Source organism: Corvus moneduloides, chromosome 3 (assembly GCF_009650955.1).
Source record: "Corvus moneduloides isolate bCorMon1 chromosome 3, bCorMon1.pri, whole genome shotgun sequence".
Classification (NCBI taxonomy): Eukaryota; Metazoa; Chordata; class Aves; order Passeriformes; family Corvidae; genus Corvus; species Corvus moneduloides.
Genome location: NC_045478.1, coordinates 6,510,920 through 6,533,116, shown reverse-complemented (window position 1 = coordinate 6,533,116; position 22,197 = coordinate 6,510,920). Strand labels below are relative to the sequence as shown.

Sequence of the window (22,197 nt, the reverse complement as noted above, 5' to 3'; positions counted from 1 at the left end):
ATCTCCATGGGACGGGGAAGACATGAAACCAGAGCCCACCTACATCAGCGTAGGCATCTATGCACCAATAATAAAACACCCTGATTATTCCTTCAGTAAAATCAGTTAGAGTGTAAGATTGCCCTAACTCCAATGAGCAGATGCTTCCTTAGAGGCAGTGTGGCTCTGCACCCATTTGTGATACCTCCCATCCCAATCCAAGCATGTGGCTCAGAATCTTGTGCTCTGTGGCTGGAAAAAGCTACCAAGTCAGAGCAAAATAATGAAACATGCAGGGAGAAGATCAGATGAGGGAGGCTGGAGGCTGCAGATAGTTTTCATCTCAGCCTCTCAGATGAAGACAGGATGGGGCAGGCTGAGCTCGGAATAGCTGCTCAGTAACATGAAAGCAAGTGGAAAATGTTTGAAGGCTAGTAGCATCTTCTGGCTCACAGATTGGGAAACTAATTTGGGGGGAAAAAAGACCCTTTTACTCTTCCAGCTGTGTTTCTGTACTGTTCAGCAGCACTGGGGAGGGCTCCTGATCCTCCTCACTTGGATGGGCTAGTGGAGCTGTGCCTTTGCTGGGAGATGTCTCTGCAGATATCAGTTCTTGAGCATGTGATCAGGCAGCCTGTCTGCTCAGTGTGGGCAAGAAGTTAAGCTTTTCCTTGCATTTTTAGGAGAATTCTCCACTCCTTCCTTCGCTTAGTACATTAGAAAAGGTCTCTTCCTTGGCTTCGATAGACCAAGTGTTAAGATAATTCTGTTTTGTAAAAGCAAGGCCAGACTATGAGTCCTGGCTGCACCAGGGACATGAAACTAGGTTAACCTGTACCATGATAAGCTATTCCAACATAAACAAACAGCAGAAAGGCAGCAGAGACCTATCAAAGCAAGAACGAGTGTTTGGGTGGTCTTTTCACTGCCGTTCTTCTGTTTGGAACTTAACTTTCCTTGTCAGTCTCTGAGGGAAATTCCACCTTCAGCTGACCAGGGGTGTAGACAGAAAGTTCCTTGGGTGTGGGGCTCATTCTTTCACATCCAGCAGTCGAGAGCAGTGGCCACATAGAAGACTGCAAAGAAAATATTCTCCATTGACCTTTTGGATAACCTTGGTCGTCTGCTTCCTGCCTTTCCCTCCCAGCTATTCCACTTTTTAGTTTTGTCAGCACTTGCAGGGGGACACGGCCTTTTGTGCAATGCCAGGCCTTGATGTGAATAATAATAAAGAAGCAATTGGAAGGTTGTTTAGGAGGAGAGAAGAGCAAGATGCAATTACAAATCCCTTCTGCTAGTAACAATGGCTCATCCCTGTGGATCTGGGATGGATGTCATCTGCTTGCCAAAGGGAGAAAGTCCAGTAGAACTTTACTTTCTTCCTAAAAAAGATAGTCCTCTGTGGACATAAAAACCCATTTATTTCCTTTACTAAATATTTGGTTAATGCTTGCCAATGTTTCTACACTGACATGGTATCTTCTTATAACAGCCATCTCTGTGTTTTCCCAAAATGTCTTTGTAGCCCCTTACTCTACTGGCTGTGGGAGCTGTTGGAGGGCTCTGAACTTCTCTCTTCAGATTTACAACAAATGGGTATTCTTGGTATCTGTAACAAGAATTAAAACAAATTCAGATACCACCATGCTAGCAAGGCAAGGGAATAAAATGGATTAGAAGATGTGACATATTCGGAGAGGAGAGGAGAGGAGAGGAGAGGAGAGGAGAGGAGAGGAGAGGAGAGGAGAGGAGAGGAGAGGAGATTCTCAAATACGTTCCATGGTAAAAGTGAGAGGAACTTTGTAAGCACAAAATTAGATTGATAAATACGGCCAAAAAGAAGTTCTTAAATTATTTAGCATCCTTTATGCATGTGTGGGTATGCATTTATATACATATTCTAGTTGGCAAACAATGAGGTAGATAAGGCTGGGCTAGGCATTTGGAAAATAATAATCTAAGAGCAAAACCCGTATTAAACCTCTTCAGACATTGAGATAAAAGACTTCTATGCACTCTGTGCAGTGGTTTTTACAGAAGTCACAATCAAAATACCTGCTGACTGGTTTTCCAGGAGAAGTGAATTGAGTTGGGGAAACCGTGATCTCGCATTTGTATTGAAGGCTTTTAATTTATGCAGGCCCCACATCCACTGCCCCTTCACACTGCAAACAGTGAGACGTGGCTGGGACTTGAGCAGTAAAACAGCTTTAAATACAAATGAAAGTCTTCAACAATGTAGGAAAGCTGATGCTGTGTGTGATGGAAAGGAGAAGGGAGGACAATGAGAGGCCGAAGGAGCGAGCTATAAAGTCTTTTATACCTCTTTTTCTCACTGTATTTGTCTTGTTCTCTGTTTTCCTACCTACCAAGGTGCAAGGTGCTCATGTAAATAGGCAGGAAAGGAAGTTCTTGGAAGTGAGGCTGTGAAGCATCCTACAAAGGGAGAGAGCAGTGACCGAGCTCCTGAGCATTGCAGAGACGATCACATGCAGTGGCACATGTCATTGCCCTAGCCCTGGACTCGCTGGGTGAGAATTAGCCTCACTTTTACACTGGTCAGGCCACTTGGGAGCAGGAGCTTAAGGTGAGGTACTGAAGATCTTTGATGACACTAGCAAGGGTGAGCTGGTGGCGGCAGGAAGATTTCCAGCTAAAAAGATTTACTGTGGAATCAGCTCAAGGGCAAACTGGCAATCATTTTTTTGGTGGCAGCTCTGGTATGAAATTTTGCTGAAGTCTTTTCTTCTCCGTAGCACCACTCATACATTGGTAGGCAACTCCTACACAACAGCATTTCTGCATGCCCTGTGATACTCTGCAAGACACCAGACAGCACTCACAGCTGTGAGCTGGCCAGATCAGCTTTTCTCCCCAGTTTCATGCTTTGCCACCAAACACACCTTCCTCCAGTCCACTCTTGCCAGCAAACTGGCATCACGGCCAGTGAACTGCTGGGTGATCATGGGTTGTGAGACTGGCATGTCACTAGCTGGCTAATTTGCAGAAAGTTTTGGTCTGATAAAGGTCTACAGCTAAAAAAAACGAGTTGGCACCACATGTGTGTAATGTTTCCTGAGTACATATGATGGCAAATATTTGGTTTGCGGAAAAATTCTTCTTTACAAATTTCACAAGCCCTAAAGCCTGCTTGTCTGTGCTGAGGGCATCTGAGAAGGTAAAGGGGAGTCCTGCCTTTCTGCCCCACACCTTTGAAGGCAACACACACCACTGAGACTCTTAGTGCAGTGCAGTGTAAGCAAAGGTATGAAGGGGGATTAAAGATGTCTCCAGTCTGCCACAGTCATTGCCTTGTGCTAATGGTGGGAGGCCTGAGAGGCCCCATTAAATTCTTCCACAGGGAAGCCCAAACAACAGACATGTAGCCTCTCACAATATGTAAAGATAAAGATCACCTACAGGGCCTGTTCAGGGGGCATCCAAACCTCATGCCCAAGTCTGGCACTGAAACAAGACAGAAAATCTGCCCTCATATAAGACAGGGTCTTGCTTTCCTTACAACTCCTGTAATTGTTTCCCCCCGCATTACATGAGTGTTGTCAGTCTGATGGGCAGGTGTTATTCTTACCACATGCATACTGCATTTTTGCATGTGTCAACAGCTTCTTAAAGGGTGCTACAATTCAGAGTTGACCATGGAGGGTTTTGCTGCTTCTGTTCTAAATGCTGCATTACCTGGACTAAAGCATGCATGACCTGGCTGGCCCAAAAATCTTCAGCTGAATCTTTTTCCATCTGAAGTTACAGTACTCTTGAAACCAAAAGCATTTTTGAAACAATGTCCACACTGCCTCTGATTTCATTTTGGAGGATGGAAAGGGATTCCCACAGTTTCATTTTGACATGCCCCTAACAAAATGTTCCAATATTTTTTTGTATTAAACTTGTTTCTAGGTACTCTTTCAAAATTATTCCAAAAATATTTTTCTCACGTGTTATACCTTAGATTAGAAAATAATGGAGGAAAAAAACAAAGTCACTTTAAGAGGAAGTGTTTTCCCATGTTCAAACTTTAGGGAAGGAAAATCGCAGCAAAATAAAGTCACCCAACTGGCTGAGGACACAGCCCAGTCCCCCTGCACACAAATTTACCCCCCAGGAGAGTGCTCTGGCTCTTGTTAATGCAGTTTTACACTGGAGACCAAGGCACTGTATTGATGGGACAAGTGATCCTGGCTTCCATTTCCAAGCCAGTTTAGTTTGTGAAAAATTGTGCAGTTCATTAAGAAGAAAGATGTTAGCAGTATTTCATGATGCAATTCCATCTCTTTGTCAGAATCTGTAACTTAAATATAAATCACCTTTTTCCTAAACATTTTCCAGGATGATTTCTTAGTGCAGATTTTAATACATTAACTAAGTACATTAACACAGTGCTGAGTAGATGCAACATGGAAATATTCATGAGCATATTTCCCCTACAATCCACAGTTCAGTTTGTTCATGCTCTTGACTCCTTGAGTAAGGTTTTATTCACAGTTAAGCATAAAAAATTCCCTGAGAGATTTCACCATGTAGACTTTTGCATCCAGATGACAAACCCACTTCTCTTCAGGAGTGGCTGGAATGTCTGTCAGTAAATATTCTAACAGTGGTGTTTCTTTGTTAACTAACCTTAATTTTCCTGCCCATAAATTTCCCAACTGCATGTAGAAAACACTGGTCAGCCAGTTGGTGCACAACAGATTTGTCATTGTAAATTGCATAGAAATTTGGGACACCAGCAGAGAAATGTGAACATTTCTGAAGATTTACAAATGTCTCTCCACTCCTTTCTTTCCCCAGGCTTTGAGATTAGCACAAGCATTAGGTTTTGGGTATATACCCTAAAATAAATTTCACAACCTTGACAAGCTTAAGAGCTCCCCTGATCTCATAAAGCATTTGATGTTTTGATTTGGGGAATTCAATTTTAAAGAAAAGGGTGGCTTTTTTTTTTTTTTTTTTTTTTTTTTTTTTTTTTTTTTTTTTTTTTACTCCTAGAAGAGTAAAGCTTGTATCATTAGAACTTTTACCATCTTCTTGCCTCAAATATCAAATATTGGAAGTGGGAGAAAGAGGATGTCCATGAAGGGAAATTTGTCTTATATAAGTGCCAAATGCTGTAATTGCATAAGATCCATGGTCTTTTCATCACAATATTCACCTTAAAAGGCAAGTTAAAAAAAGTCATTTGTCACTACTTAACAGATCTGAACAAAGCTCCTTTAGGAACTATTCTCATACTTTTGTTGTGGAGAACTTAATTACATTTTGAAGTAGCAAAAATAACAAAGAAAAATAAGGCAGAATGGGATGTGCTTTCATTTCCTTTAGAGCAGCTAGAAAAAGGTAACCAGGATAGGGAATAGCCCAGGATGAAGCTCAAAAAACTCAGATTCACACCTAAACCATTTGAATTGGCTTTTCCCACAGCCTCTTCAATAAGGATACACTGGACACAAGGGACAACATTTCAGATGTTGTTTGGTAAAGGAGCAGTCTGGGGTGTGGGATGGTGGTTTTGGTGTAGGGCTATGCCTTCAAGAATTCATATTCTGCTGTGATTTCTCCTTTACATTGATTTTTCCTATCATAAAGGAGAGCTGTGGTGCTGCTGGAGAAATCCAAAGAGCTGTTGCAGTTTTATGACCCTCTTCTGTGTAACATCAAGAGGTCAAAGACATAAAAGTTTTATAAGGTCAGTCTAACCCATTCCCTGGCCTGTGCAGGATTATGAGGAAACCCTAATAGGGAAATTAATTCAGATTGGCTTGGGTGGGAAATCAGTCATGTGGATTGGAAACTGGCTGAAAGATTGTAAATGAGGAATCATGATAAATGATAATGTAACAAGTTTACGGAAGGTATCTTGCAGGGTATCTGGAGAATTTGTGTTAGGTCTGGTCTCATCTAACATCTCTATTAATTATCGGGAAACGGAATTGAATTGCACAGGAGTGAAGTTCACAGATAATATTAAGCAAGGAGGACATGTCAGCAGCAGCTGAGTCACAGAATTTACACAGACAGATCCAGAGCAGTTAGAAAGCTGAGCAGAAAATAATATCATTTTCTGAAGAGCTTTGTTTGCATTCTGGTGTCCAAAGGGCAAAGTAGGGTCCTCTCTTGGAACTGATTCCTGTTAGCTGAGTTCTGCAGATCTCAAAATGAAGGTGCAGCACTGAAATGACATGACCAAGGTCAAACACAAAGTTGATTGAAGTTGGAGTTTTGCAGCCCCCAGAGAAAAGGCACTTTTACTTCTGATTCTGATACTGCTTTGCAAATACAGACACTTCAGTACTCGATGTTCTCCTTCCTCCTTCACCTTCTTGCAGATCAAGCTCAGCAGGATACACACAGTTCCCTGTGTAGGGCTTGAACAGTGCTTTGGAGGCTGCAGAGGATGTGTTAAATTATCAGGGAAGCCTTGACGGAATGTTTCTTTTCTTTGGTCCTTTTGCTCTCTTTCTAGAATGAAACAAGTCCTCTTCTGGAGTTTTGTGCTGACTGTGGATTTTTGATGGGTGATTTGATTTGGATTTGGATGATTTCTAAAAGTCCTTTTGCCATGTTGTGCATTGTTTGATTGGTCCCCAGCACTTCAAATTTGAAAATCCTCATACCCCTAATGTCAGAAATTGGCTCTGTTTTGTCCCTCTTGAATTTTGTCATTTCTTAATTGTATTCTGGTTGTGCCAGGGAAGAATTAGCAGATAGTCCTAAAACTTAGTTGAACAGGATAGTTATGAAATATTCAGCTGGATCATTCCTACTGTTTCTTGTCCAACTTCAGCATGGTTGCAGACCAAGTGTCTAGGAAATGGCTGGTGATGTTTTTGAAAAGAATTGTGGAGTCAGGCCGTTTCTTCTCCTCTTTTTGTCCACAACATCAGGACCTTTGCTGCAGTGGATGGGACCTGGTCTTGTTTTCAAAATCAGGCTGTGACCCTGCCACTGAGGGTCCGTGATGGAGCAGTCTGTGGGTGCTCATGCAGAGGGTCATGATAGGAACACATCTGTTTCCTCTGATTTGAGCCCTTTTCTATTCAGCATCTAATCTAAAGTGGGCCCAAAGTGCATAAGAGGATAGAAGGGTGAACCTCCAGGAGTAATTCATTTTAGTTTTTCTAAACATTTGAATTAGGACAGGATAAACTCACCATTCAAAAACATCATGGACCAGATAAATAATATTCATATTATGCATTAACCTTTCAGATGGTTAAAATTAGGTGAGCTGAATGCCACTATATGTTTATTTCAAATCACCCAAAAAAGAAAGTTCCATGAAATGTCTGCAAGCATGAGGATATGCTAAATCTAGAGATCTTTAGAGAAAAGGCTCATGTCACGTGAAGCACTTCCAAAAATCCTAGGGAATAATCTGTGTTTGCACTGACATGAGAAAAAACCTCCCAGAATAACCATGGTGAAAATCTAGGGTCCTTCTCAAGTCCACTGCAACTTTTTCTCACTCTAAGTCTCTGACAGGACTTTGAAAATCTCTTTTTGGAAATTATTATTAGACAGTTTCAAAAGAACTAAAATACATTAATCTGAATAAGGAATTAGCTCCCACTGAAGGAACTGGAATTAAATGCCATCCTCTTCCAAAACAGATTGCCAGATATTGGCAGTTTATTGCAGCAGGGAGACAGAGATTTTGCAGAGTACTCAGAAGACAAATGCTGGAATTCTATCATCTGGAAGTGCTTTACCATCTGATTATTCTTTGGCTTACTCTATCAGAATTTTTTCCCTAAATATTTGCTTGAAATCCAAAGGTGGCTAGATACCACAAGGTCCCACCATCTGCAGCATTTTTGTTTTAAAATTAAAAGTCCAATCCTTCCTGTTCTGCCAGAACCAAAACCTTTCCAAACAGACTATGCTAATATAAAATTGAAAAATCACTTTGCAGGTGATTTTGAAAAGCCTTTTTTGTTTTTTAACATCTATTGCATTAAAGTAATTGTAAAATGTATATTTGGGAAGAAAAGCTTTAATGCATTGCAGAGAAACATCTGAAACAAGTTGAAAAGATGGCTGTTAATACTATTATTATTTACAGAGTATATTCTGCATTTCTCCAGAAGTGCTTATACACAGTAATTAAATATTCATCTTACTTTGTATCTTGAGCTCATTCTTAACAGCAGCACTACATTAACATATACATCTAGGAACACACATAGCCTAACTTCAAGCATTTTATGAAGGTGCCTAAACTAGGCTTTGGGGCATCACAGGATTTATGAGGGCTAAAATCCCTAAGAATGAGGTTCAATCCATTTAAGATCAAAGTTGGCCTCCATGGGTGCCCTGTTCTCTTTTCCTGGAGCAGGCAGTGCAGTAGTCCTGACATTTTCACAGTAGTCCTGACATTTCCAAGCTGACACTTTGGTTAGGCAGCCTGACTCAGGACCTCAGAGCCTAAATTTTGACTTCTCATGTTTTGAGCTTTGTTCTGGCTGAAGAGGCACATCCAAATCAGAAACTCTCCTTGAAGATAATAGGGATTGTGTACCCAGAGTGAGGACAAATACTCAGCTGTGAAATACAGCCACCTTGAGGATGGAGCTGTTCAGGTGTGGCACAGCTGATATCTCCACCAGACTGGGGGGTCTGAGCAGAGATGTTAAAGAAACCTTCTGCCAGATGGCAGCAAGGAGGGGATGAGGGGATTAAATACTTGGTTTTTCTTTTTTTTTTTTCCCCTCCTGTTCAGTTTGTATAAACCTGGATTTTACCACATAAGCAGCTGCTCACAAGCTTGGCAGGCAGGAGATGCAAGCTTAGGACAAAGAGGGAAGGGACCTCTCCTTTGGCAGCATCACCAGTTCACACTGTGAAATACAGCAAATAAAGAAAGTCCAGCACCAGAATGGGAAGATTTGTGGAGGATGGGCAGCTTCTCCAGCTGTGTGTTTCCACAGCACCTTGCACACTGCGGTCCTGAGCCCTGCCAGAACCTCACTGGGGACCAGTGATTGTGGTCTGAAACGAGACCTCAGCATCTGCTGGACTTCGTTTGTGTCCTCCCAGTCCTCCACAGCACAGAGGCTGCATCGAGATAATTTTCCAGGCATGCAGAGCTTGTTCAGTGGCAGCCCCTGCAATCTCTAGGTGAAGGGTTTGGGATGGTGCAAAATTTCCTGGTTGTCTCATGCTGTTGTTTAACACTTGTTTATCTTTGCAATGTGCCCTGTGCTGACCTTGCAAAGATACCCTCTTGCCCTGCAAGACACCCTCTCCCACAGAGTATGACTGAGGAAACACAGAAATCCAGCCCTGACAGTGTCAGTGAACTTGCAGTGTAAGAGCTCTGCAGTGAGGAGAGGCAATGGGAAGCCCAAAGAGGAGAATCATAGAATCATCTATGTTGGAAAGATCACTGAGTCCAACAATTAACCCAGTGCTGGCAAGCCCAGCACTAAACCATGTCCCCAAACACCACATCTGCATGTGTTTGAACAATTCCAGATGATGCCATGGGCTTTACTGTGGAATAAGTGGAATAAGAATTAAAGACCTGTCAGAGGATCGCACATGACAACATCTTCATCACTATGGGCTACTAAGAACACAGGATTTTACCATAAAGGGCACACATTACAAGGTGATCTTGAGACAGAATTTACAAATATAAAAGCTACCTGCTGATGTTCATGCGTGGGTGTCAAAAATCTCTTTGAATGTACTGAATTCAAAAGTACCCTGGGCGGGAGTCAGCAGAACCCCAGCTTTAGTTGGATTTTAATGCATAAACACAGGCCTACTTAAATGCCTCCTTCTCACTTCCCCTTCCTAGATTCTTGTCCAGCACCATGAAAAAAAAGAAAAAAGAATAAAAAAGGAAAATGTCTGAAACTAGACATTTTTTTGGCTCTCTCCATCTAACAAATGGCCAAACTCATTAAAAACCAGTGTGTGCTGGAGAGAAGGGAGGGATGCTTCACGGCAGAGAAATTGCTTCACAATGCCAAATTTCAGAATAATAAAAAAGAGGGGAAACTGATTAATTATCTCTTAGAAAAGAAGAATTTTCAACTATGAGTGTTAAGTGTCCTCAACTGTATCTGCTTTGTGCAGTGCCTTGTCATATCTTACTGAGCATTGTGAGAGTAGAAGTCCCTGCTAGGACTTGGATAAGAGCACAGCAGCATCTTGTATTCAAAGTCTGGGTTTAGCTAATCCAGTTTAGCTGTAAATTAACCTCAGAACCACTCTAGTCCCAAAATCTTGCCACATCACACTTGGCTCTGTCTGATTCTCAGTTACTTCTTTTCTTCCTGCCTTTGATAGAACATTTTTGCAGTGTTTCAGTACTTTGGCTGCTGGTCCCTGGAGAAAATAGGATGAGCAGAGACAGATAAAATTAAAGAGATATTTACCAACATAGAACATAATTTTAAAAGAAAAAACCCACCCTTTTCTGTGTCATTATTGAAACTTCAGATTGTAAGAGCTTAAATGATTCCTGTGGATCTGCTTTACTGCTCACTTTTTAGTCTCTGCGGTTTGTTTTTTTAATATTTCCTTTAAATGAAGTAATAAAACCAGGCAAATCCAATCCCTTTTTCTTTCTGGTAGGTTTTCTTCCTGTTTCTTCTGTGTATTGGACTTCAAGTGGTGTAGGGAAAGCAATTAGAAGAGTCACACAGTGGGATGCTCACAAAGCAAGAGAACCGACAAATATATCAGTGAAAACCTGTGTCCTCCCTTTAGAATCTCCTGGTAGGGATAGTCATTGGATCCCATTCTCACTCACCCAAAGCTCTTCAGCTTGGCCTTATGGAGTATGTGATGAAATTTTGCAAGGCAGTTTTATGTCTTCTGCTTTTCTGATACAAAAAGCAGACAAGAAAGAAGGTTTTCTATACTTTTGGTGCATTCTGCTGTCTTTTTAAATTTAGTAATTAGAATCTTGTTTAACCTATATCTCCATGGATCTCAAGAAATCTTAAGATTAAATATTCTCAAGAGATAGAAAGAATGTTGGTCAAATGTTGTCCTGTTTACTCAATTTGGAGAAAGTCAGGACCCTCTTGAGATAACAAAACTGCCTTGGATTTCACTGGGGTACAAGATAGCTTTAATTCATTAATTTGCATACTTTTTGTTGCTAATATAATTTAAATCACTGCATTTAGGAGAAGGATTATTCTATTTAAAAAATTGAACAGTTCCATTCCTTCTTCTTCCAAGCAGCTCATTTCATTTCTTTTTTGTTGAAGATCTGGGAAATCAACAATATTCTGAAAGTCCCAAAGGCATCTTCCATCTGTGTTGTGGAAGACACTGTCTTGGTGCATCGTGGTTTAGAAATGGACAGGGACTGAAAATTTGGCTGGGTGGACCACTGGTCTGACTGAAAAAACATTTCTTATATTTTTAATGCTCTTTGCAATTTTCTTCCTTTCCTTTGAACATTTTTAATATTGTGCTTGAGCTGTGGAGGAAATCAGAATTAATATGGAGCATTCATTGATTAAAAGTATTCATGGTATAGATTCACAGAGACTGCCAAATATGAGAGATGGTAAATGCATTCTTCAAACACATTCCTGCATATATCAGTGAGAGTGTTTAACTGTATATATCCAAATATTGGTGTTTTGTGCAATTCCCTTGAGGCATTGCTGTCAGTGATTCATTCCTGTGTTTCTCCTTGGCACAAACAAAATCTTTTGGGATGAACAGTAGCTGTGAACAAGACCACAGAGACAAGCACCTTTTCCTTTTTTTAGTTGTACCTGAGCATTTTTCATGGCTTAGCAACTGGCAGAGACTTAGATGTTGTCCCAGGTTGGATAGGTTCTGTTCCAGTTGAAAACAAGATGGTTGTGTTTTAATGCCTGACCTGGTAGATTTACACACCCAGGGTAACCTACGACTTCAGAGGTCCTGCTGACATGGATCTCCTGTGGCAGGTGAACTTGTGTCACCTACAACAAACTTTGCTGAGCCACCCACCTTCCTTCTGAGATAGCCACCCCAGCATCCCCAGGTTGCTGGGCATCCAAAGCAAGCTGTGCCCTTCACCCCTGCAACCATCTCATGTGGCTGGGGTGCAGACATCAGCTCACCTCCCCGAACTGTCTATGCCAAAGCTGTTTCACTGCGGGGCCTGTGTCCTGCTCCTGATGGAAGGCAGAGAGACAAGCTGTGCCACAAAATGATCTCCCAGTGCTTCAGTTCCCTTTGTGTTTTCTGTGGCTGCCGCTGTCTCCCAGCACCCTTCCCACCGAGGGAGGTGAGTGATCACAGCCCACGTGGGTATTGCTCATCAGCTTCAAGGACATCACTGTGTCCTTGGGTGCACGGGTGCTGTTCAGGACAGCTGGGGACAAAGCTCTGGCGGGCAGTTAATCTGTTCCTCTTTTCCAAGAGGAACTGGGACGGGATCTGAGATGGACCAAATGGGAATCTGACCTTGTGAGTGAAGGGGTCAGTTGAACAATGAAGAGCTGGAAGATAGAACAAAGAATGAAGGAGGGTTGGAAAGGATGTAAATGTGAAATACAGTCTAGGAAGGAAGTGGAGTAGAGCTGGTCTAGGAGGGAGAGGGCTTATCTCATATTTTCATCCCAGAGGGATGTGCAAGAGAAGGAAGAAGGTGAAGTTAGAGACTTTTCTCCTTCCCTCTGTCCTTCCCTTGCCTTGACAGAGATGTCCCTTGAGGGCGGTGAAACACCGCAACAACTTGTCCAAAGAAATGGTGGATGCCCCATCCCTGGAAATACTCATGTCCAGGTTGGACATGGCTGAGCAACCTGATCTAGTCGAAGATGTTCCTGCTCATTGCAGGTGGTTGGACCAGGTGACCTTCAAAGGTGCTTTCCAACCCTGACCACACTATGATTCTCAGAAAACCTGAGGGGGTGATACTGAAGGAACAAAGTGAGGAGAGCCACTCAGAAACAGCCTGTCCACTGCCAGAAGCTCATCCAAAGAGAAGCTCTCTAACAGCAGTCACACTTTGCTATTGCACCCTTATGAATTCTTCCATAATTTGACTTAGTCCTAGGGACATTTCTCTTATTCTCTGTTATTAATACTACAATATATAAGTCTCTTGGAGCACTTCTCACCTGTTTGTCTCTTTTATCAAAAATAGAAACCCAAAGCTGTTGAGGATAGGAGCACAGGCCCAGAGTCATCAGAAAGAGGTGCCAAATGGTTATGGTTCCCTATTGGATACTCTATGTAATCTCTTTCACATAAAAATCACACTAGTGGTCCATGGTTTCCCTGGGAAGGGGATGAATGTCTGTGGGTTTGTTAACCTGCAGGACATGTCTGTGAAGGGGCCAGCTTGAGTCAAGAATGACAAGGCAGATCAGGCAGTTTTCAGCATGATAAAATCTGGGGTCTAGTCTTAAGTAATCTCATGCCTCTGCCTTAAATGGTGAGAGACAGGCAACTGCAGAGAACAAATCTGCTTCTGACCTCTACCTCAGGATGGAGCAGATCATCCTTTGGATGTGCCTGACTCTTCTCAGTGACTATAAACCAAATTTGCTTGACCAGCTGGTGAGCTGAGCCTCATCATTGCTGGGTAGCTGGAAATAACTGAATTCTTCTTTATTGCAGCAGAGAGTTAGACAATTACTTCTTGGATAACTTCTCATGGCCACTTTCATACATTTCATTTTTGCTGTATGAACAGACCCCTTGGCCATCACTGTGTCCCTGTTCCCAGCCATCCAAGGTGCAGCTCTACCTCAAATGTGCTGCCCTCAGTGTTCACCTGCTCTGGACACTCCCTCCATCCTTCATCCATACAGAACAGCTGCACAGCGCAGGGGCAGGAAAACTGCTACATAAAAATTTATGGGAAAATGCTGACATGAATCAGCATTACGTGCTTTGTGCTGGAAAGGAATGCTGCAAGAATTTTTGGTAATTGGTGGCTGTTTAACAGGGATCAACTGCTACAAGATCTCCGTGCATAATTGTACCAGGGTCAGGGACAGAAAAATCAGTTTGATTGAGGAGGAAAAACCTCCCTCTAAAGTTTTGCAGTGAGGCTGAGGGGAACATGAGCAGCCCAATATGTTAAACTTTAAAGGAAAGGGGATTTAAGTTTGTTTTTTTTTTTTTTTTTACCTTGAAAACAGTCAGCTGGCTGAAAAGCAACTTGCTTCATCCTAACCTCTGTGGTTTTTGCTTAATATTTACTGTGACCTACAATAGAGTAGGAATGTCCTTATCAGAGGGAGAAACAACTGCACTGATTTCACTAGGATGTTTACCACACAATGTATTTCAACAGACATTCCTGGTTGCCCTCTGTTGATCACTTTAAGCTTTTAAGATAAAATAGCATGCAACCAGGATGGCATGCTTTATCCTAACATTTCTGTAATATAGCTTGATAATGAACCACCACTCCAGCTGATGAGAGGTAGCAGTTAAAGAAAAGTAGAAATAGAGGTAAATTTGCTGGCAAATGTCCTGTAGCTGTACTTGAATGAGTGATCAAGCAGTAGGGAACAAGGGCTCCTTTCCTCCTTGCCAGGGATCTGAAATGAGTTTTAAAAACCTCACCAGCCCAACCTCTGCTGAGAGGGGCACTAAGAAGGCAGAAGCCACGTCCTCTCAAAAATACCTCAAATCCTCCCTTTTTCCTATGAGAAGGAACCCAGTGGAGGCTGATGCCATTAAAAGCAGAGATGAATGAGAGTATAATTTATGTTGGAAAAGACCTCTAAGATCACTGAGTCCAGCCACTGACTTACCACTGCCAGCCCACCACTAAACCACGTCCCTCAGTGCCAATCCCCACAGCTGGCTCTCCCTTTGCTGCAGTGACTATAGTCCTGATTTCTTTCTAACTTAATGCGATCTTGGACAAAGAAAATACCCCAGCAGATGATAAGGCCCTGCCCTGGGCTGGTGCTGCAGTGACCACACAGAACCCCCAGGTGGGAGCTGGGCCTGCAGCAGCTGCACTGAAAATATTGAGGAAACCCAAAGAAAGGTCACAGGTAATTTTAGTAGTGAGGGAGTATTTCTAGTGTCCCTCTGCGCTGCATGCTGAGAGGATCTGTGCCTATTACTATTATCACTAGCAAAAGATATTTAGCTCAGTAGGAGCAGCTGGTTTTCTCTAACCTGAGAGGCCCTCAGCTCCAGAGCAAGTCAAACTTCCCATGCCACTTACATATCTTCTTAGGAAATTAAGGGTCAAAGCATCCTTTACAGATAAGTTTCCAGCCTGAACCATGGTAGGGGTTTATTCTGTATCCATCCATTCACACTTAGTGAATTTTACTGCTGAAAATACAAGGAGTTTGGATTTTCAACCACATGCAAGGTCAGGTCTGCATAAACACAGGTGGCAAATTCCATCATGCTGGGGGAAAAGGAGTGTGAACCTTTTCATGCCTGTCATCTTAGTTCTTATTCTCCTCCCTTTCAGAATCTAAATATATCAAATGGCTTTGGGGCATCTAGAAAAGGAGAAGGGAGAACACAAAAAACAATTTAATAGTGTCCATTGAAGCATAGAATTTTGCTTGGCCCTTGTTTTAGATGAAATATAACATGCTCCAGCAGGTGATTTATTTTTCATTGCATCTTTAAAGATGGTCAGATCTGGAGAGAATTACTTGCCATCAGAATCTGGGAGAAAAGACACTGTTAAGTTTTCATCAGACATTTAAAAAAAACTCAAAAAGGAAAAAGAAAGACACATAGACACAGACTGGGAATCTGAAACAAGATTCCAACCATGCAAGTGACCTTGCTAAAGATAGTTAGCATCTTCTGTTGTAGAATCTCTGGAGATACATGGGTATAAAATCATGTACAACCAATAACTGTTATTATTACTTTTTTTTTGGGGGGGGGGGGCAGGTGTTTTTCTGCATATAGGATCAGAGAGTAGCAGCAGATGTAGGTAAAAGATGTAAGGAGTCAGTAGTCTGAAACATTAAACTATTGCGATGAATTAAAAAGAGCAGCATGTAAGCATATACCAGGAAGGACGTGGTAGTTATCAGCAGAAAGCACCTTTTTTCATGAAGGACTCTGTGGAATCTTGTTCAAAACCTGCCTGGATCTTCAGACAACATTTATACAAGTCATTGTGGCCACATTTTGTTTCCCAAACCTTAGGCTTAGTTCAGGAGTTTAGCCATTCATGACTCGTTCTTTCATTAAATTTGTCCTGGAGGACAACAGAGGACTTGGGGCAGTGAATAACTTCCCTGAAGCTCCCATGAGACTCCAAGTAGGTAGGTCCCTGGCTTGGACTCTGGGAGATGCTGAAAGTCATGTTGGCAGCACTGGGTCTCGATTTTTTCACACATCAGTTGCCATCCATAAAATGGGATAAATGAAAGACTGTTTTTCCCCATATTTCTTCTGTTTTCCTTGCTAAGGTTGTAACAACTGCAGAGATGCTGTGGCTGCCCCAGCCCTGGGCATGGTCAAGGACAGGTTGGACAGGGTCTGTAGCAATCTGGACTAGTGGAAGGTGTTCCTTCCCATGGCAGGGGGCTTGGAATGAGATGAACTTTAAGGACCATTCCAATCCAAGCCATTCTATGATTCTCCAAGAGCTGTATTAGAGAAGACCCCCATTTTCCCAATATCTGTGGTGCCAGGTTCATGTTTGCACACTGTAACAGCAGCAAAGGCAAAACCCTTGCTTAGATAGGAAACAATCTGCCTCCAGAAGGAAGGGAATGGACAAAGTGTCCTCACAGCAAGCGCCTGCAATTTCCTCGATTCCATCTGAAAGCTTACTCTCTATTTTGCTGACATATGAGCTGGGTGCCCTATTGTACATCAGTGTAAAAAATAGCTGTTATCTGCTGTTTCATGGGAGATACGGCAGAACATGATTTATTTGTGCCTGCTCTGCTGCCTCCTTTGAAACGTTGCCGTTGCTCGCTGCACCCTTTGCAGGGGAAGGCAGATGGTCATCACAAAGTTTCCCATAACCTTGCCATGCCTGCTGCATAGTGAATCAATGAAACCTGAATTACAGCGCTTTGCCTGGGCTGGGAGCTGTGCTGCTAAAGCATCCTGCAGTGTCTGCAAGCCTCTGAACGTCAGCACTGTCCAGACACTGAGGAAATGTGAAATTTCTCTCCAAAATTTCAAAGCGGTGCCAAGTGGGGATTTTTAGCTGCAAAGTTGCATCCGATGTAAGCCAGGACTGCATTGCTCAAGCCTTAATTGCCAGCTTGGAAATGAATTTTTTGTGAGTGTGTGAGTGTTAGGTATGACCTCTCCTTAGAAAGAGTAGAAATAAAAAATCCAAACAGGATTCGAGCATGAAATTCTGGGGACAAGGATTTTTTGGAGTCTGAACAGCAGCAGCTGCCCCTCTGTGATAGCTGTCTCTGCTTATGTGACATTTGCAATGAGGCTCCAGGTGATTTGGGAAGCTGGCACTACACTGCGGTCCACCTTTCATGTCAGCTCGTGCCAGGATACCCTTGCCAGAAGCCACTGTTTTGGTGGGAAATAACAACTGGGAATAGGGAAAAAAATGAACTTCTGAAAAGCACTTTGTCATGTTCCCTGGGCTGTGGCAGGCAAATGCTGGGAACAGTGTGAGCTCCTGCCATTAAAGTAGGCATAGGCAGAAATTTCTCAGCGGGAGGATTACCTCCTTTACATACCTGATTGAAGGCAAGGTGAGTACATAAAATATTTTCAACACTGTGTCCCAATTTCTGATATTTACAATATCAGTCAACATGCTGAAAGATATCTATGTTTCATAAAGCCTCATTTCACTGATTTTTCCTTAGGATGAGATCATTACTACTATCTAGCAATTTCAGATAATGACCTGCATGCAGCACAGGTGCTTCTAGAAATGGTTAATGCTGGATGTAATAGATGTTTAAATGTCTCCCCCAAAAGGTTCTGGCCTTTTGCAGATGACTGCTTCCATGTGTGCATGTGGAGAGCAGAGCCTCTCCCAAATTCAAGCTGTCAGCTCATTCCAGTAGTGCGCCTAGGCAAAGAATGTTATCTAATGTGAACTCACTGCTGCAAGGTGGTTTAGACATCAACTGCCTTGATCATTTTGTGTTTTTATTGAATACAAGAGGAAATAAATCTGAACATTTATAATCCAATTTATATGGGGGAGAAAGCAAAATGTTATTTGGTGTGCAATAGACACTTAATCCCTGGATTTAGACTTTTTGATCAAGGAGATTACTTGTGCTGGGACAATTTTATTCACTGAGTCTTCTTCCTCAGTTTGCAACTGGATTTGATCTTCTAAACCCACACAAGCTTCCCCTGTCTTGGAAGGGGCACATACAGTTATCCCACAGCCAGTGGCTTCAGAGCAAGGACCTTTCTTACAGGACCTTTCTTATTAAATCCATCTTACAACAGCAGAAAACAACCCCAAACGAATATTTCAATGGGGTCAGATAACTTTACAGAAAAAGGCCTGGTCTTGTTAACAGACAGAGGCTGATCCTGAGTGGGCCTGATGTGTCCTTTACTGATTGTCATGGAGTTTTATATGTCCTAGCATTTACTGAAATAATTGAGACCAGAATAAGGTTTATACTCTTGAAATGTATAAAAAAACAAATCCTGGTTAGATTGAGGTGTTAAGGTAGATTCTTTTCTCTGTGCCACTGATATTAATCCATCAAATCTCAAATAAACTATTCAAAAAGTCTGATTTTAATTATATTTTTCTGGAGACAGAGTAGCTATTAAACTTTGTGGATCTGTCTGTATACTGAGGAATCAGGCTTCATTTCTGTACACATCCAACTTCTAAAAATCATTTCCAAAGTGTCAAGAAATCACAAATCTTCCAGAAATTAATCTTCACCTCAAACTTTTCATAGTAGTTGGAGATTTGTCATTGCCCATCACTTAAGTGTGGGAGGTCATTCTCTCCCATGGGGTGAGGAGCTTGCATGCAATGTTTTGGATGATCCTGGACATCTGGGAACATCTGAGGCTGCAACGAGTATCTGAGCAGTCCCTGAACTGCAGCACAGAAATGCAAATGAGCCTATAATGAGTAAGACGGAGTCGTGGCAGGGAGCAGGGACAGATCCCAGAGCTCACTGAGGTGAATGGCAAGGCTCCTGTTGAGTGCAGTGGTGTTTGAGCAGAGCTCTCGGCATGTCTGTGAGAGGAGACAGAGTCTATCACTGCATCACGGCATATGCACGATAACCACACGCTCATCTTTTCTGCTTTCTCTCCCAGGATGGAAGGAGCAGTTTCATTGGCCACCAGCTTGGAGGGGTCATGGAAGTGCCAAACAGCAAGGACCAGAGAGTCAAATCAGCCAGAGCCATCCAAATCACTTACTACCTCCAAACATATGGCTCTGTCACCCAGGACCTCATTGGGGAGAAGTGGGAGAGCGAATTCTGTAAACTGATGCACAAGATGCAGCTGGATCACCAGGATCTGCAGCTCTACTCACTAGCATCCTTTAGCCTCTGGAAGGACTTCCACCAGACCAGTCTCTTGGCCAGGGGCAAGATTTTGGTGAGCCTGATGCTGATTCTCTTGACTGCTACCCTCTCGAGCTCCATGAAGGACTGCCTGCGTAGCAAACCTTTCCTGGGACTCCTGGGAGTACTCACTATCTGTATTTCCAGTGTCACTGCGGCAGGGATATTTTTCATTACTGATGGAAAATATAATTCTACTCTGTTGGGAATCCCTTTCTTCGCTATGGGTAATTATTTATCTTCATAATAATAGGATTAACAGAGTTTAATGACAGGATTGTAAATTACATCCTCAGTTATAAAGTGCAGATTTTACTTTGAGTGAAAGTCTAAGTCATTTTCATCTTGCTAAATTGATCTGTGCCTTGCCAAAAAAAAAAAAAAAAAGAAAACAGAAAGAAAAATGGAAACAAAACAAAGCAGTAGCTACAACAAAAAGCAAATGACATTCCTGGAATCTCAGCCAATATGAGAGAGGGGCAGTTTTATTGATCTCTGTTACAGAATGAAGGAGAAATTGTTATTGAAAACTAGTTGGCTCAGCAGACAACATGGATATGTGTTGACCCGACTCTGATGGGAGGCCAGCCAAAAGAGTAAGTTAAACAGGAGGGTACCAAGGAAAGGCAGATTTTAACATCTTTCCCAAGGAGGGCTTTTCTTCAAGCTCTGCCTGAGGGGCAGAGTGGGACAGGTTGGTGTAAGAATAAGATTGATGGACTTTATCTCAAAGAGGAGATTACAGTCGTGTTTGCCAGGCTGTGAGCACAGGAGCCTATCAGGATCTGTGGTGCATAATCCCCTGGTTTGTGAAATCCCAGATCAGCTGCTGAGATTTCTTTTGTGCTGCACCCAGACAGGAGAAGGTGCAGAAGAAGAACAAACGTAAAACCCAGCTCTTTAGGCAGAAGAATTGCTGTCATTCCTTCTGTTACTGTTTGGTTCCAAGCACTTTTAGTGCATCCATGTGGTTGATGAGTTTGCTGGGAAGTTGCATTGGAAAGGCAGAAGGAAAGGTGCCCAGCTCAGTTATGGAGGCAGTGTTGTTTGGTGCCCTCACATCCGTTTGTCAGAGTTTTGCCATACCATGAGTCTGAACCCCAGGGATTACCCTGTGCAAAATCTCAGTGGTGGCAGCCCAGACCTAAATATTTTCATACTGGATTTTTAGTGGTAGGGAATCTTACCTGTGGCCAGAGCACTGCATTCTTACAGCTAATTGCTTAAGTTACATTCATGCTTCTAGTTCTCAAGACCAAGTACAGTATGGTAAGAGACAATTAAACATGGAAAGCCACAAGCTCGAGTCAAGGTTTGAAGAAGGGTCTTATACTTTTCTTAAAACCTCAACCTCCCAAAAGACCACATTTTCTTATCTTCCCCTAAGAAAACTCCTCATATTTAATCCATCCCCTAATAATGCCTGTGTATCACTAAACAAAACGGCTGAGCTGTGGTGTCATCAGTCCTGATTTCAAAATTTCTGGAGCAGTTACTTGAGATGGGAAGGAGTGGAATAGAGGGGTTGGTCAAGATTCCAAAAGAGAAAGGGAAGAGTGAGGCAAAAAACCCCAAGGACATGCACATTTGGTTCAGCCTCATTAATAGTGATAAACAAGGCTGTGCCAAAGACCCTAATTCAGTCATCTGCCCTGCTAAATTGTGACAATGGCCCCTAGCATGGGCTGCCCTGTGCCAGCTCTTCAGATGTTGTGCATGGCTCTGTGATGTCAGGGGAGTTGATGGAAAGAAAGTGCTGAGATGGGGAAAGGGAAAACAGTCAGCAGAGAACATGCCAGGCTGTGACAGGAACGGTTCCTGACCTGTGCGAGGGGTGGGCTCAGGAAACAAAGAACAGAGGATGACAATGAAGAAGAACGAAGGATGACAGTGAAGAAGAGGGGTTATGGTTGTTATCAGATTTTGGCAGCCTTTTCCTGGTGTGTCAGGAGGTGCATATCAAAGCAGGAACCAAAGGGCACTGCCTTGCTTGTGCATCAAGTTGAAGTAAAGACAAAAGGCTCCTGTAGGGATGAAAAGCACCTACCCTAAATTGTACATTCCTCTGTTGGGGTCTCTTTTTAGATGGTTGGAGATATGGGTAGCACATTCTCTTTGCTTGACAGGTCCCAAACTTTTCACTCCCAAGGAGCTCCTCAATTTATACCTTCCTTGCAGCCCCAGGGTGAGACAGAGGTGAGAATTTCTGAGTGCCTCAGTTTCTCACCTCAATAGTCCATTATTTTGTTTGCTGTCTTAGGAAAAGTGACATTTATAACTTTCTGTTGTGTTTTGCGCTGTCATTCTTGTCACAGCCACTGCCAAGAGCAAAAGGAAAGGAAAAAACAACCTCTCTTGAAGTGAGATGTTTGCAAGGATTGTTTCTATAATATTATATTGAATGCAATTCAGGTTGCAAAAGAAAGCATTTATGCAACTCTTCTTCAGAAATTTCATTCAGGAGACTCAAACTGAATTGAAAAATTGAAAATATCATTAGAGAACAGCTTGCAGTGCTTGGGAACTGCTGCTTGTAAATATTAGGCAACACTTTTACAGTTTAATGAAGGAAAAGACAGGAAGAATGTCTTACCAAGATCTAAGGGGTTTACATTCTGCAAAGTATCGTGTGCCTTTAGTCCCTTAAGGGACACTGCCACCTAATGAGACCTTGCTCTTCCCAGAACACCCCCAGGGTCTCACAGACCTGGGCCCTCACTGGGCAGTTTTCTGCTGGACCTGG

The 22,197-nt window shown here is 42.5% G+C and overlaps 1 protein-coding gene across 2 annotated transcripts in view; it reads left to right on the top strand.

Annotated features, from left to right (window-relative positions):
- Positions 1 to 22,197, top strand: part of PTCHD4 (patched domain containing 4) — a 92,322-nt gene that overhangs the window by 5,446 nt on the left and 64,679 nt on the right. For both annotated transcript variants that reach the window (XM_032104345.1, XM_032104344.1), the window contains exon 2: positions 19,201 to 19,681. In XM_032104345.1, the coding sequence (XP_031960236.1) occupies positions 19,201 to 19,681 (481 nt within the window). The remainder of the gene's footprint in view (positions 1 to 19,200; positions 19,682 to 22,197) is intronic.